This window comes from Hyperoodon ampullatus (genome assembly GCF_949752795.1).
Source record: "Hyperoodon ampullatus genome assembly, chromosome: 9".
In the NCBI taxonomy this organism is placed as follows: domain Eukaryota; kingdom Metazoa; phylum Chordata; class Mammalia; order Artiodactyla; family Ziphiidae; genus Hyperoodon; species Hyperoodon ampullatus.
Genome location: NC_136922.1, coordinates 37,199,070 through 37,216,279, shown reverse-complemented (window position 1 = coordinate 37,216,279; position 17,210 = coordinate 37,199,070). Strand labels below are relative to the sequence as shown.

At 37.8% G+C, this 17,210-nt stretch overlaps 1 protein-coding gene across 4 annotated transcripts in view; it reads left to right on the top strand.

Annotated features, from left to right (window-relative positions):
- The window catches only part of HDAC9 (histone deacetylase 9), a gene marked incomplete at its 3' end in the record, with an annotated part of 568,944 nt that overhangs the window by 312,580 nt on the left and 239,154 nt on the right, over nt 1–17,210 (top strand). For all 4 annotated transcript variants that reach the window (XM_079710903.1, XM_079710910.1, XM_079710909.1 and 1 more), the window contains one exon: nt 5,270–5,377. In XM_079710903.1, coding sequence (XP_079567029.1) covers nt 5,270–5,377 — 108 coding nt within the window. The remainder of the gene's footprint in view (nt 1–5,269; nt 5,378–17,210) is intronic.

The window sequence follows — 17,210 nt, the reverse complement described above, 5'->3', positions numbered from 1 at the left end:
ATATTCTTGCCTCCTTTATCAAAGATAAGGTGACCATATTTGCGTGGGTTTATCTCTGGGTTTATTTCAGTCCTGTTCCATTGATCTATATTTCTCTTTTTGTGCCAGTACCATACTATCTTGATTATTGTAGCTTTGTAGTATAGTCTGAAGTCCGGGAGCCTGATTCCTCTAGCTCTGTTTTCCTTTCTCAAGATTGCTTTGGCTATTCGGGGTCTTTTGTGTTTCCATACAAATTGTGAAGTTTTTTGTTGTAGTTCTGTGAAAAATGCCATTGGTAGTTTGATAGGGATTGCATTGAATCTGTAGATTGCTTTGGATAGTAGAGTCATTTTCACAATGTTGATTCTTCCAATCCAAGAACATGGTATATCTCTCCATCTGTTTGTATCATTCTTAATTTCTTTCATCAGTGTCTTTTAATTTTCTGCATACACGTCTTTTGTCTCCTTAGGTAGGTTTATTCCTAGGTATTTAATTCTTTTTGTTGCAGTGGTAAATGGGAGTGTTTCCTTAAGTTCTCTTTCAGATTTTTCATCATTTGTGTATAGGAATGCAAGAGATTTCTGTGCATGAATTTTGTTTCCTTCTAGTTTACCAAATTCATTGATTAACTCTAGTAGTTTTCTGGTAGCATCTTTAGGATTCTCTATGTATAGTATCATGTCATCTGCAAACAGTGACAGCTTTACTTCTTTTTCTCCAATTTAGATTCCTTTTATTTCTTTTTCTGATCGGTGTGAGGTGATACCTCACTGTAGTTTTGATTTGCATTTCTCCAATAATTAGTGATGTTGAGCATCATTTTATGTGCCTCTTGGCCATCTGTCTTCTTTGGAGAAATGTCTATTTAGATCTTACACCCATTTTTTGATTGGGTTTTTTTTTTTTTTGATATTGAGCTGCATGAGCTGCTTGTATATTTTGGAGATTAATCCCTTGTCCATCACTTTATTTGCAAATATTTTCTTCCATTCTGAGGGCTATCTTTTTGTTTTGTTTATGGTTTACTTTGCTGTGCAAAAGTTTTTAAGTTTTTAGATCCCATTTGTTTATTTTTATTTTCATTACTTCTGGGGGTGGATCAAAAAAGATCTTGCTGAAATTTACGTGAAACACTGTTCTGCCTATGTTTTCCTTTAAGAGTATTATAGTGTCTGGCCTTACATTTAGGTTATTAATCCATTTTTAGTTTATTTTTGTATATGGTGTTAGGGAGTGTTCTCATTTCATTCTTTTACATGTCACTGTCCAGTTTTCCCAGCACCACTTACTGAAGAGATTGTCTTTTCTCTATTGTATATTCTTGCCTCCTTTGTCATAGATTAGGTGACCATAGGTGTGTGGGTTTATCTCTGGGCTTTCTATCCTGTTCCACTCTTCTGTATTTCTGTTTTGTGCCAGTACCAAACTGTTTTGATGACCATAGCTTTGTAGTATAGCCTGAAGTCAGGGAGCCTGATGCCTCCAGCTCCATTTTTCTTTCTCAAGATTGCTTTAGCCTTTCAGGGTCTTTTGTGTTTCCATACACATTGTAAAATTTTTTCTTCCAATTCTGGGGAAAATGCCATTGGTAATTTGATAGGGATTACATTGAATCTGTAGATTGCTTTGAGTAGTTTAGTCATTTTGACAATATTGATTCTTCTAATCCAAGAATATGGTATATCTTTCCATCTGTCTGTGTCATCTTTATTTCTTTCATCAGTGTCTTATAGTTTACTGAGTACAGATCTTCTTTCTCCTTAGATAGGTTTATTCCTAGGTATTTTATTCTCTTTGATGTAATGGTAACTGAGATTGTTTCCTTGTTTTCTCTTTCTGATCTTTCATTGTCAGTGTGTAGGAATGCAAGAGATTTTTGTGTATTAGTTTTGTATCCTGCAGCTTTACCAAATTCATTGATGAGCTCAAGTAGTTTTCTGGTAACATCTTTAGGATTTTCTATGTATAGTATCATGTCATTTGCAAACAGTGACAGTTTTACTTCTTCTTTTCCAATTTGAATTCCTTTTATTTCTCCTTCTCTGTGCCATAGCTAGGACTTCCAAATCTATGTTGAATAATAGTGGTGAGGGTGGACATCCTTGTCTCATTCCTGGTCTTAGAGGAAATGCTTTCAGTTTTTCACTGTTGAGAATGTTATTTGCTGTGGGTTTGTCATATATGGCCTTTATTATGTTGAGGTAGGTTCCCTCTAATCCCACTTTCTGGAGAGTTTTTATCATAAATGGGTGTTGAATTTTGTCAAAAGCTTTTTTTGCATCTGTTGAGATGACCATATTGTTTTTATTCTTCAGTTTGTTAATGTGGTGTATCACATTGATTGATTTGCATATATGGAAGAATCCTTGCATCCCTGCAATAAATCCCACTTGATCATGGTTTATTATCCTTTTAATGTGTTGTTGGATTCTGTTTGCTAGTAATTTGTTGAGGATTTTTACGTCTTTCTTCATCAGAGATATTGGCCTGTAGTTTTTTTGTGTGATATCTTTGTATGGTTTTGATATCCGGGTGATGGTGGCCTCATAGAATGAGGTTGGCAGTGTTCTTTCCCCTGCAGTTTTTTTGGAAGAGTGTCAGGAGGATAGGTGTTAACTCTTCTCTAAATGTTTGATAGAATTCTCCTGTGAAGTCAGCTGGTCCTGGACTTCTGTTTGTTGGAAGTTTTAAAATCATAGTTTCAATTTCAGTACTCGTGATTGGTCTTTTCATATTGTCTATTTCTTCCTGGTTCAGTCTTGGAAGGTTGTACCTTTCTAAGAATTTGTGCATTTCTTCTAGGTTGTCCATTTTATTGGTGTATAGTTGTTTGTAGTAGTGTCTTATGATGCTTTGTATTTCTGTGATGTCAGTTGTAACTTCTCCGTTTTCATTTCTAATTTTATTGATTTGAGTTCTCTCCCTCCTTTTCTTTTTTTTTTTTTTTTTCTTTTTTTTTTTTTTTTTTTGCTGTACGCGGGCCTCTCACTGTTGTGGCCTCTCCCATTGCGGAGCACAGGCTCCGGATGGGCAGGCTCAGCGGCCATGGCTCACGGGCCCAGCCGCTCCGTGGCATGTGGGATCTTCCCGGACCGGGGCACGAACCCGTGTCCCCTGCATCGGCAGGCAGACTCTCAACCACTGCGCCACCAGGGAAGCCCTCTCCCTCCTTTTCTTGATGAGTCTGTCTAATGGTTTATCAATTTTGTTTTTCTTCTCAAAGAACCAGCTTCTAGTTTTCTTTTGGGGTTTATTGATTTGTTTTATGTTTGCTTGCCCCCCCCCAATAATTTTAAATCTGAAGAATGAGGACTTTCTACGGTACCTGTAGCTATGTAATGGTTGAAAATTGGTTTAAAAGTATCCAACACAATGTAAATGTTGGTTTTTATTTTTTAGCTTGAACAACCATTTTCCTGAAGGCTGTATCCTCATGAAGCTCAAATAACTACTTACTTACAGTGGTTTAGTAAAAAAAATAAAAGTTTCAATTTAGAGGGCAAATGATTAGGTTCTAGGGTTCATTTGATGATTCCTTTGCTTTTTAGTTGATAGTGTTGACCATGATGGTGTTGACTATGACATGGGCTGAATGTTCTTAGAAAGTAAGTGTTATTTCAGTAGTATGGTAGAAAGGCATGTGTTGTCAGGGTCAGAGCTCTGTGTGAGGGTCCTCAGACCTGCTGGGTAGCCTCTCTAAGCCACAATATGTTCATTCAATAACCACTTATTAGGCCTCAACTATGTGTTAGGCATTACAAAAATGAGTGTAATAGCTGAAATAGTAGTAGCTAACAGTTGCATATCACGTACTCATTTAATCCTCCCCAACCTCATATGCAGATGGCACTTTAAAAAGCTGCTATTTCATTGGTAAGAGAGTCAAAGCACAGAGTTGTTACTTAATTGATTGCCCATTGTCATTCACCTTTTAGTGGTGAAGTCATAATTTCACCTGGGCAGTTTAATTACAGAATCTTCTCTCTTTAACACTTTGCTGTTGTTGGGAGAATCTTAATATTCTATTTATTTATTTAGTGTTCTCATTTATTATGTATTTACTCATTGTTCTTAACAGAATTTAAGTTGTTAAGGCTCTCATGAGAAAAAGCATGTGAAAATGCTTAGGAAACTGCTTAGTGCATTGTGAATGAGTTATTATTTATTGTGTTTGTTCCCTGTCATTAGGCCTCTTCACTTTAGTTCTTCTTTTTAAAAAAATTCTGTATTTTGTGTCAGAGTTCCCTTCTTTGAGCCATTTGAGAAGTCTTGATATTTGCACAGTCACAAATTTTTTTATTGCATTTCCCAGTGCTCCAACTGTGTCCTAAAATAAGACTTCTACAGCTTGATACTGTTATTTTTTTATATTATGACATATTTATACATTAAAAATATGTAACATATATGACAATTATAAACCACTACTACTGCACTTTTCTTGTCCTTGTTGTAAATGTTCTCTTAATGAGTGCACAAAAAAGAGTAAACAGCATTTTATAAAGGTAAATCCAAAATATTGGTTCATGCTTTGTTTGGATAATAATGTTCTCTAGTATAGGAGCAACCATATATTTTAATGGCCTATCTAATTTTAATAATACTAGTTTGCTCTAAGACTAGCTGCCAAACTGTACTAAATGTTAAGCTTCTACTTTGAAAGTCAAATCTCTCCTTGCAGTTGAGTATTGAGAATATTCTAAGTGTGAGGACCACACACTCCCTCCATTTAGTTGGAGAACCTGAACTGCGGTTGCTCCTTCCCACTCACTGACTGCTACTGCTACCTGCCTAATAATTGTTTTTGGCTCCACGTAAACCTGCAGCCAGAAAGGTATTTGAATTTTCCCCCTCTAGCACTTGCAAATCCGATTTTTATGTATAGCTAAGTGCTCTTAGCTTTTACTCTATCTACTACTGGGGCCTGGTTTCTAGCAAGCCTGTAGCTACGCCAGATCTGGCCTATGTAATGCTGTTTGTAATGAGAAATCTAAACAGGGAATGGCAGTGAGGCATGGCAGGAATGTGTTTCCATTGGAGAAGTCAGTGTAGAGAAAAAGTATAAGCAAAGCCGTGTGCAGAAGGCCTATTCAGCTGGCCAGGACGGAAGACTAATGTTATTGTACATAGACTGTTACTGTGCCAGCCCTTCCTCACAAATTTGCTTTCTCTCTCTCTCCCCTCTCCTGAACTCCCTTCCTCCCCCCCTCCCTCTTTCATCTACTCCTTCTCCTTCTCTTTCTCTCCCTCTCTTTTCTGCGGGCTCTGCTCACTGTTTGCTCAGGTGGACAGTGACACCATTTGGAATGAGCTGCACTCGTCCGGTGCTGCACGCATGGCTGTTGGCTGTGTCATCGAGCTGGCTTCCAAAGTGGCCTCAGGAGAGCTGAAGGTGAGGTCTGGATTGCATTAAGTGTGGGAAATCCAGAGAAGACGCTGAAACAGAGATGTTGTTGTTTGGGAATTGTGGGGAGTGTGGTGTGGTAATAAAAGGAAAAGGGCGGAGGGAAGAGGGCAAAGAGATGGCCACTAAGGTGTGATAATAACTAGTGTGTAGGTAGGTAGTAGCTGATCGTGCTCCCAGGGCCTTCCTCTCCTTGGGGAAACTCTGCGGTTACGGCACTCTGTTGTATTTTTAAGAGCATAGAAATGGTGAGTAAAGCTATGGTCCAGGTTAAAAATACCCAGTATATACATACCAGTCATGCCCTCCTGGGATTCTCTTTTGAAGCGACATAAAACATATGATTACTGAGTACTGTGTATAAGCTCAGAATACCACCCAGAGAGAAGGGGGTGGGGGTGGGGAGAAAGGTAAATATCAGATGGGAAGGATTGGGAGGAAGAAGGAAATTGTTGACTAGAAGGGTAATGATCCAGAGTATGTTTTTCCATGAAAGAACTTCAGAAATGAACTACGCTTTATTGTTCTTTTCTTTTTACGGTCTCTTCTTTTCTACATCATGTGAAAAGAACAATGTCCAAACCCCAACGTTTCCCAGTCTAAACAATTTATAAAAGCCAGAGACCTGACAGACGTTGACATTTTATTTGGTATTTTAACAGTGCTATTTAAAGGTATACCATGTGCATCTTGAATGCAGTTGCCCCAATAAACTTTGTTGGTGCTAACATAGCTTTTTAATGCACTGGTTCACACACTTCATAATGAAATCTGGGCAGTGATTGATTTGGTATTTTTAGCAATTATGGGGCTTAGGGGAAATATATTGTAACCAACAATATAGGCACTGTGAGTTCATCTAAAATAAAATCTAATTAGTATTATTTTTCTTTATGCCTAATGAATTTTTATTCAGTTACACCTGACTATTTCACTTGTGATTAAAAATGCAGGGTAGGAATGTGCACTTTACAACGCATTGTCTGCCCCAGAAGTCTTTGCTCTAACTCTTTAAGTCGAAACCTACAGAAATAGCATTATGATAAGGTGGGCTATATTAAAAATATATATATATATATATGTATATATGCGTCTCATGTTAAGTTGACATGATCAGCATTAGTATATTAATTGCTCATCTCAGGAAATTTCTTAGGCCATTAATGTGGTGCTTAATACTCAGTCTTTACCTTTGATAACGAGCTATTGGAAAGAAGAAAGGAATCAGCCTTATGGAGAGGTTTTGTCTGTCTCCCAGTAGCACTTGAGGAATAATTCTTCCTGTTTGAATATGTCACTTGTAGCACTAGAATCAATTGACATTTTAAAAGAAGTATTTGAGAGTCTTATTTTCAAAAGAATTCAAATGACAGACAACAGCCAGGCCACAATATTATAATTTTTAAAAGATTATACTGGCACAGACCCACTTAATAAAAACCAAAAATGATTGTTAGCATTTCACAGTTTCTAATTGTTTTGATTTTGTTGAAGTTTAATCAGTAATTCTGAGACCTTCTCAAGTAGAATGCCCACATATTACACTCAAAATCATCATTGCTATTAACCTCACAGAGTACAAAATTGCCAAATGTATGTGTAAAGAGTGTTGAACAAAAACCTAATTATATTTTTTAGGAGGTAGTCATTTAAAATAGCCAATTACAAACAGAGTGTCAACAATATATAGTATGGACATGCTGACTACCAGCTGTACTAACTAGCATTGGCTGTTTATGTTAAGATCAAGGATTCATACAAATGCTTTTCCTCCCCTTGGTTGAGAAATCAGCAAGTATGATTTAAAAAGAGAAGAATAGGGAAAAGGAGCCAGCATAAAAATCAAGAAACATTGATTCAGGCTCTGCCACTTAAATGCTGTGTCACTTGTGGGAGATCACTTATTATCTCTGGGCCTCAGTATCTCATTCCACAAAATCAGTAGGGTAGAATTGATAATGTTGAAGGTTGTACCTGGTTTTGACATTCTGAGCTATTTGCAAATGAGAAGTGGATCTGGTTATCAGTTATATACACCATGACATACCAAATAGTAGATATTCCACAACTGATTTCACCTTCCTTTGCTGAATATTCCAGGCAGTGTAGCTGGTTTATCTTTCTGATTGTTAGCCCAAAGTAAAAGTCCAAGACAGGTAGGACCATAACAAACGGACTAGTGCTGACAGACCAAGAGACTGAATCATTTTGTTGCTAATAATTTGATGAGGCCTATGGGAATGCCACTGTAGATAGCCAAGAATTGTGGTAGATAGCCATGTTCAAGGACCTCTAGCTAACCAAAAATGTTACTCAGTGTCTACCTGTTCCAGACTCCAGTATGACTGGGCAGGTACACCTTCTGGCCAGGAGCATTAACACTCTTGGCTGTGGAGTCACTTCATTCAGATCTAGGAAGAAAATAGGGAAGCTTATTTGAGGACACTGGTAAGTTATCCTCTGATAAGAGATGTGAACAAAGAAAACTTCAGTGTTTTGTTTATCATTTTCTGCATCTACATTCTCACATCTACATTCTCACATGTTCTGCCTCTTTCTCCCAGTAAATCTATAACTTGAAACAACTTTGACATATTGAAAGACTGCATTTTGTGAGTCTGCACTCATTTTGCTTGGAAATTAGAGAAGAATTAAGAGCTTTATTTCAAATATGGTGGGCCTGTATGGGGTGCTGAACTGAGAGGTTCGAGATAGCTGGAGGGAGGTGACCAAACTCGTAGGGGATGGGGACCTAGGAGATAAGAAGGGCGCCCAAACAAGGAAAATGCCAAAGGCAAATTTCATTACCTGGAGTTTTTCCTTGATACTGAGCTTGATCATGATTGTTCCTCTAACATTTGACAGGTTCTGTCCTTTCTTCACCTGCAGATACTAATGGGCTAAAGGAATTAGAGGTATAATCCAGGCACAGGGAGTGGGTCTCATGTTGATGCTTAAACTGAGCCTGTGCAGCAAACTACAGCAGTAAGTGGGTGTATTTTTTTGCACAGCACGGACATGCTCAGTGGAGTTCAGTGGAAATTATGGGGACTTTCAAGTTTTCCAGGTTTTTAATAAGATATTTTAAAAAACCCATGCAAGTGGAAATTTCTCAAACCTACAAATACCCAAGTTGGCTATTTCTCAGAATCTAGAACTAGGGAACATAACTATTCTAGAAATGCTGACATGTTTGTTGTATTGGAAACTATAATTGGAAGAATAGTTATCTCAAAATGGTTTTATTGTTCTAAAGGTCATTTAAGGAAGTATGTCTAGAAATAGAAATATCTTTAAAAGATGAGCATTTTTCAAGTTATAAATATTCAATATTTCATTCAAAAAATGGTGTCACATATGTTGTACACCTTAAAGTATATAATTTTTATTTCAGTTATGCTTCAATATATCTGGGAAAAAAATGATTCAACAGTTATCTAGTTTTACTGTAAGAATGCCCTTTGATGCTATTTTGGCAATGCTGTATTTCATAAAAAAGTAAAAATCGCTTTAGTTGTCTGGAAATTTTTGTCAAGAAAATTCCCATCTGATTATCTGAAAAATGTATGGATTACTTTACTGTTTGAATGGATATTGTGACATCATGTTGCTAATAATACCTGCCATTCATTAAGTATCTACTATAGGTTGGACAGTGTACATGTAATTTGTCATTATTCTCACAATGTCCACCAAAAGTAAGTACCACCAATAGGATACCAGCTCAGAGACATCAAGTAACTTTTTAAGATCCTGCACACAGTTTAATAAATGGCAAAGCCTGTAAGTGTCACAATCCTCTCTTCTCTTTCAACACTTTATAAGGAATTTCTTGTAGAGGTAGCACAAATATGTAAGAAAAAAGGGGTTAAAGCTATCTTTTTTAAATAGTCTAGATTCTTCCCTTTTTATTACTCTAAAACATTTAATACATACAAAAAAATAAAGAGTTACATTAATAACTTACAAATCATAATAATATGGTTGGATGTGAGCCCTTCATCCAACTAAAGAAATAGTACTGTGCTAACAGTATTAAAGTTCTTTCAGTAGTTATCTCATTCCTATCTTTTGACCCAGGAGTAATTATTAATCTGTTGTATTTTTTAAATTATTCCTTTCCCTTTAATAGTGTTAACCATATGTTATAGATCTTTATAAAAAATAGAATCTTATTGAATGTGTTATTCCTCAGATTTCTCTCCCTCAACTTAAAATCATGTTATGAGGATTTATCCTATTTACATAGCTGTGATTTATTCATTTTCCTTGTACATCATAATTTGTTTATTCATTCTTCTGTTGGACAGTATGGTTGTTTCCAGGTTTTTGCTCTTTTGATCAGTGCTGCTGTGAACACTCTTGAACTATGACATAACTAAGAGTAAAATGGTAAGCTCCTAGGATAGAAACATAACAAATTTCAGAGAGTAATGCAAGGTAGAATTCCGAAGTCATTTTGCCACAATGACATCAGCAAAAATAACAGTTTAAACCTCTGAAAATTCTTCACTCCATGAAGTCAGTGACGAAACTGGCAAAATTTATCAGAATTAATTTTTAAAAATCTTTTGTTGGAGTATAGTTGCTTTACAATGTTGTGTAAGTTTCTGCTGTACAGCAAAGTGAATCGGCCACACATATATGTGTATCCCCTCTTCCTTGGATTTCCTTCCCATTTAGGTCAACACAGAGCACTGAGTAGAGTTCCCTGTGCTATACAATCTGTTCTCATCAGTAGTTATCTGTTTTATACATAGTAGTGTATATATGTCAATCCCAATCTCCCAATCCCTCCCACCTCCCTTCCCCCCCTTGGTATCCATATGTTTGTTCTCTATGTCTGTGTCTCTATTTCTGCTTTGCAGATAAGTTCATCTATACCATTTTTCCAGATTCCACATATATGCATTAATATATGGTATTTGTTATTCTGACTTAATTCACTCTGTATGACAGCCTCTGGGTCCATCCACGTCTCTACACATGACCCAATTTCGTTCCTTTTTATGGCTGAGTAATATTCCATTGTATATATGTACCACATCTTCTTTATCCATTCCTCTGTTGATGGATATTTAGGTTGCTTCCATATCCTGGCTATTGTAAATATTGCTGCAGTGAACATTGGGGTGCATGTATTTTTTGAATTATTGTTTTCTCTGGGTATATGCCCAGGAGTGGGATTGTTGGGTCATATGGTAGTTCTATTTTTAGTTTTTTTTTTTTTTTTTTTTTTTGCGGTATGCGGGCCTCTCACTGTTGTGGCCTCTCCTGCTGCGGAACACGGGCTCCAGACGCGCAGGCCCCGCGGCCATGGCCCACGGGCCCAGCCGCTCCGCGGCACGTGGGATCCTCCCAGACCGGGGCACGAACCCGTGTCCCCTGCACCGGCAGGCGGACTCTCAAGCACTGCGCCACCAGGGAAGCCCTATTTTTAGTTTTTTAAGGAACCTCCATACTGTTCTCCATAGTGGCTGTACCAATTTACATTCCCACCAACAGTGTTGGAGGGTTCCCTTTTCTCCACAGCCTCTCCAGCATTTATTGTTTGTAGATTTTGGGGGGATGGCCATTCTGACTGGTGTGAGGTGATATCTCATTGTACTTTTGATTTGTATTTCTCTAATAATTAGTGATGTTGAGCATCTTTTCATGTGTTTGTTGGCCATCTGTATGTCTTCTTTGGAGAAATGTCTATTTAGGTCTTCTGCCCATTTTTTAATTGGGTTGTTTGTTTTTTTTAATACTGAGCTGCATGAGCTGTTTGTATATTTTGGAGATTAATCCCTTGTCAGTTGCTTCATTTGCAACTATTTTCTCCCATTCTGAGCGTTGTCTTATCATCTTGTTTATGGTTCCCTTTGCTGTGCAAAAGCTTTTAAGTTTCATTAGGTCCCATTTATTTTTGTTTTTATTTTCATTACTCTAGGCAGTGGGTCAAAAAAGATCTTGCTGTGATTTACATCAAAGGGTGTTCTGCCTATGTTTTCCTCTAGGAGCTTTATAGTGTCTAGCCTTACATTTAGGTCTTTAATCCATTTTGAGTTTATTTTTGTGTATGGTGTTAGGGAGTGTTCTAATTTCATTATTTTACATGTAGCTCTCCAGTTTTCCCAGCACCACTTATTGAAGAGATTGTCTTTTCTCCATTCTATATTCTTGCCTCATTTGTCATAGATTAGGTTACCATAGGTGTGTGGATTTATCTCTGGGCTTTCTATCCTGTTCCATTGATCTATATTTCTTCTTTTGTGCCATCAACTATAGTGTCTTGACTGTAGCTTTGCAGTATAGCCTGAAGTCAGGGAGCCTGATTCCTCCAGCTCCATTTTTCTTTCTTAAGATTGCTTTGGCTATTCAGAGTCTTTTGTGTTTCCATACAAATTGTAAAAATTTTTTGTTCTAATTCTGTGAAAAATGCCATTGGTAATTTGATAGGAAAAAAAGAAAATTACAGACGAATATCACTGATGAACATAGACACAAAAATCCTCAACAAAGTACTAGCAAACAGAATCCAACAACATATTAAAAGGATCATACATCATTATCAAGTGGGATTTATCCCAGGGACGCAAGTACTCTTCAATATACGCAAATCAATCGGCGAGACACACCACACTAACAAATTGAAGAATAAAAAACCATATGATCGGGCTTCCCTGGTGGCACAGTGGTTGAGAGTCCGCCTGCCGATGCAGGGGACATGGGTTCGTGCCCCGGTCCGGGAAGATCCCACATGCCGCAGAGCGGCTGGGCCCATGAGCCATGGCCACTGAGCCTGTGCGTCCAGAGCCTGTGTTCCGCAACAGGAGAGGCCACAACAGTGAGAGGCCCGCGTACTGCAAAAGCAAACAAACAAAAAAAACAAAAAAAAAAACCCCCATATGATCATCTCAATAGATGCAGAAAAAGCTTTTGACAATACTCAACACCCATTTATGACAAAAACTCTCCAGAAAGTGGGCATAGAGGGAACCTACCTCAACATAATAAAGGCCATATGTGACAAACCTGTAGCAAGCATCATTCTCAATGGTGAAAAACTGAAAGCATTTCCTCTAAGATCAGGAATAAGACAAGGATGTCCACTCTCACCACTGTTATTCAGCACAGTTTTGGAAGTCCTAGTCATGGCAGAGAAGAAAAAGAAATAAAAGGAATCCAAATTGGAAAAGAAGAAGTAAAACTGTCACTGTTTGTAGATGGCATGATACTGTACATAGAAAATCGTAAAGATGCCACCACAAAACTAGTAGAGCTCATCAGTGAATTTGGTAAAGTTGCAGGATACAATCTCTTGCATTCCTATACACTAACAATGAAAAATCAGAAAGAGAAATTAAGGAAACAGTTCCATTTGCCATTGCAACAAAAAGAATAAACTACCTAGGAATAAACCTACCTAGAGAGGAAAATGACCTGTACTCAGAAAACTAAAGATACTGATGAAAGAAATCAAAGACAACACAAACAGATGGAGAGATTTGCCATGTTCTTGGATAGGAAAAATCAATATGTGAAAATGGCTATACTACCCAAAGCAATCCACAGATTCAGTGCAAATCCCTATCATATTACCAATGGCATTTTTCGCAGAATTAGAATTAATTATTTTAAAAACCCAGGAAATTAACCAAAAGCTTGTAACATCTCAGGAAGCATGTATTCAAAAGAAAACTGGCTAAATCTTCATGAGAACAGTGAACTTTGTGGTGTTTTAATTCACCCTTTCTCATTTAACCCTTTCCAGTTCCCCAATAGTCTTATTCCCAATGAAAACCAATAAGTTAGCAGTCTCCAGACAGGGCAGAATGGGGCTGAAGCTTCTTCAAAGCCTCATTCCCAGAAAATTTTCATTATTTGGCCTGTCTGGTCCTTCAGTACAAGTCCCCAGTTACAAAGTTGTCTTTATTTGTCTGGATTTAGAGTGAAAAGCCTTTCCTCAGAAGCACTTGTTGAAAAAAATTAAAGGTAATTAATTAACTTATGGCTGCCTGAAGTGGTGGACAACAGTAGAGAAAACAACAAACTAACCAAAAGCTTCCAGAAACAACTGGGGAATGAGATGTGCATAAGTGCTATGGCAGTCCCTATCAGACTCCTAAGAATCTAGAAGGCCATGTGTCTGATAGGGCTGTGTGCATACTCAGGGCTGTGTTCACACCACACTTGTTCCTTTTCATGGCTGAGTAATATTCCATTGTATATATGTACCACATCTTCATTATCCATTCATTTGTCATTGGACATTTAGGTTGTTTCCATGTCCTGGCTATTGTAAATAGTGCTGCAGTGAACATTTGGGTACATATGTCCTTTTGAATTATGGTTTTCTCAGGGTGTATGCCCAGTAGTGAGATTGCTGGGTCATATGGTACTTCTATTTTTAGATTTTTAAGGGACCTCCATACTGTTCTCCATAGTGACTGTATCAATTTACATTCCAACCAACAGTGCAAAAGGGTTCTCTTTTCTCCACACCCTCTCCAGCATTTATTGTTTGTAGCTTTTTTGATGATGGCCATTTGACTGGTGTGAGGTGATACCTCATTGTAGTTTTGATTTGCATTTCTTTAATAATTAGTACTATTGAGCATCTTTTCATGTGCCTCTTGGCCATCTGTATGTCTTCTTTGGTGAAATGTCTGTTTAGGTCTTCTGCCCATTTTTTAATTGGGTTGTTTGTTTTTTTGATATTGAGCTCCATGAGCTGTTTATATATTTTGGAGATTAATTCTTTCTCCATTGCTTCATTTGCAAATATTTTCTCTCCTTTTGAGGGTTGTCTTTTCGTCTTGTTTATGGTTTCCTTTGCTGTGCAAAAGCTTTTACGTTTAATTAAGTCCCCTTTGTTTATTTCTGTTTTTATTTTCATTACTGTTGGCGGTGGGTCAAAAAAGAACTTGCTGTGATTTATGTCAAAGAGTGTTTTTCCTGTGTTTTCCTCTTAAGAGTTTTATGGTGTCTGGTCTTACATTTAGGTCTTTTATCCATTGAGTTTATTTTTGTGTATGGTGTTAGGGAGTGTTCTAATTTCATTCTTTTACGTGTAGCTGTCCAGTTTTCCCAGCACCACTTATTGAAAAGGCTGTCTTTTCTCCATTGTAAGTTCTTGCCTCCTTTGTCATAAATTACATGACCATATGTGTGTGGGTTTATCTCTGGGCTTTCTAACCTGTACCATTGATCTATATTTCTGTTTTTGTGCCAGTACCATACTGTCTTGATTACTGTAGCTTTGTAGTATATAGTCTGAAGTCTGGGAGCCTGATTACTCCAGCTCCGTTTTTCTTTCTCAAGACTGATTTGGCTATCCGGGGTCTTTTGTGTTTCCATGCAAATTGTAAAATTTTGTGTTCTAATTTTGTGAAGAATGCCATTGGTAGTTAGATAGGGATTGCACTGAATCTGTAGATTGCTTTGAGTACTATAGTTATTTTCACAATATTGATTCTTCCAATCCAATAACATGGTATATTTTTCCATCTGCTTATGTCATCTTTGATTTCTTTCATCAGTTTTATAGTTTTATGAGTACAAGTTTTTTGCCTCCTTAGGCAGGTTTATTCCTAGGTATTTTTTTTCTTTTTGTTGCGATGGTAAATGGGATTGTTTCCTTAATTTCTCCTTCTGATTTTTTTTGTTAGTGTATAGAAATGCAAGAGATTTCTGTGCATTAATTTTGTATCCTGCTACTGTACCAAATTCATTGATGAGCTCTAGTAGTTTTGTGGTGGCATATTCAGGATTTTTAATGTATAGTATCATGTCATCTGCAAACAGTGACAGTTTTACTTCTTCTTTTCCAATTTGGATTCTTTTTATTTCTTTTTCTTCTCTGACTGTTGTGGCTAGGACTTCCAAACTTTGTTGAATAGGAGTAGCAAGAGTGGACATCTTTGTCTTGTTCCTGATCTTTGAGGAAATGCTTTCAGTTTTTCACCATTGAGAAGGATGTTTGCTGTGGGTTTGTCATATATGGCCTTTATTATGTTGAGCTAGGTTCCCTCTGTGCCCATTTTCTGGAGAGTTTTTATCATAAATGGGTGTTGAATTTTGTCAAAAGCTTTCTCTGCATCTATTGAGATGATCATATGGTTTTTATTCTTCAGTTTGTTAGTGTTGTTTATCATGTTGATTGATTTGCATATATTGAAGAATCCTTGCATTCATAGGATAAATCCTACTTGATCATGATGTATGATCCTTTTAATATGTTGTTGGATTCTGTTTGCTAGTAATTTGTTCAGGATTTTTGCACCTATGTTCATCAGTGATATTGGTCTATAATTTTCATTTCTTGTGATATCTTTGTCAGATTTTGGTATCAGAGTGATGGTGGCCTCATAGAACAAATTTGGGAGTGTTCCTCCTTCTGCAGTTTTTTGGAAGAGTTTGAGAAGGATAGGTGTTAGCTCTTCTCTAAATGTTTGATAGAATTCGCCTGTGATGCTATCTGGCCCAGGGCTTCTTTTGTTGGAAGATTTTAAATTACAGTTTCAATTTCATTACTTATGATAAGTCTGCTTTATTTTCTAATTCTTCCTGGTTCAGTCTTGGAAAATTGTACCTTACCAAGAATTTGTTTATTTCTTCATGGTTGTCTATTTTATTGGCATATACTTGTTTGTAGTAGTCTCTTTTAATCCTTTGTATTTCTGCAGTGTCAGTTGTGATTTCTCCTTTTTCATTTCTAATTTTATTGATTTGCATCATCTCCCTCTGCCATTTTTTCTTTTTGGATGAGTCTGGCTAAAGTTTTATCAATTTTGTTTATCTTCTCAAAGAACCAACTTTTAGTTTTATTGATCTTTGCTATTTTCTTCATTTCTATTTCATTTCTGCTCTGATCTTTATGATTTCTTTCTTTCTACAGAGTTTAGGTTTTCTTTGTTCTTCTTTCTCTAGTTTCTTTACATGTAAGGTTAGATTGTTTACTTGAGATTTTTCTTGTTTCTTGAGGTGAGCTTCAATTGCTATAAAATTCCCTCTTAGAACTGCTTTTGCTGGGTCTTGGTGCTAAGATGAGGACCTCCAGGAGACCTCACTCTGACGCATATTCCCTGGGGTCTGTGGTTCTCTGTTAGTCCAGTAGTTGCGACTCGGACCTCCTACAGCAGGAGATCAGGTTGGACCCCCAGCTTGTGAACCAAGATCCTGCAAGCTGTGCAGGGCGGCAGAAAATAAAAAAGGAGCAGAACAATAACAAAGAGTAAAAAATAAAATAAGAGTAGAAAACTAACAGATATGGTAGAAAAGATTAAAATATAGATGAAACAACAACCAGAAGGTAAAACAGAACCACAATAGCATAAAAGAGAAAAGAATAAAAAAAGAAAAGCTAGAAAAGGCCTTGGCTGTGGGGGGTGGGGTTTAGTCAGGGGCTGGGTTTTGGCTGTGGGCAGGGCCTATGTTTAGGACCCACAGGGCCGGAAAAATCCCTGGGTTGGGGGAGGGGGGGCATGGGGCTTAGGCTCAACACAGCAGGAGGGGCTCAGGAGTGCCTCTGGCTTTGGAGGGTGGAGGACCAGGTCCTGGATCCTAGCAGGCTCCCTCAGCCAAAGTGGTCAGGGGAAATTCTAGGCACATTCCCCCGGCCCTGCATCCTCTGATCTGGGAGGGTCCCTCCCATTGGCCTCTCTTCTTCTTCCCCACCCTCCCTCCTATGCCCTTAGGACCCCTGTGGCTGGAGGGGGCCCCGGAAGGCAGGGGACCAGACCCTCAAGCCCAACAGGCTTCCCAGGGTCGAGTAGGCAGGGGAAATGCCCAGGGCACTTCCCCTGTTCCCTCGGTTCTGGAGGGTCCCCCCCCCGCC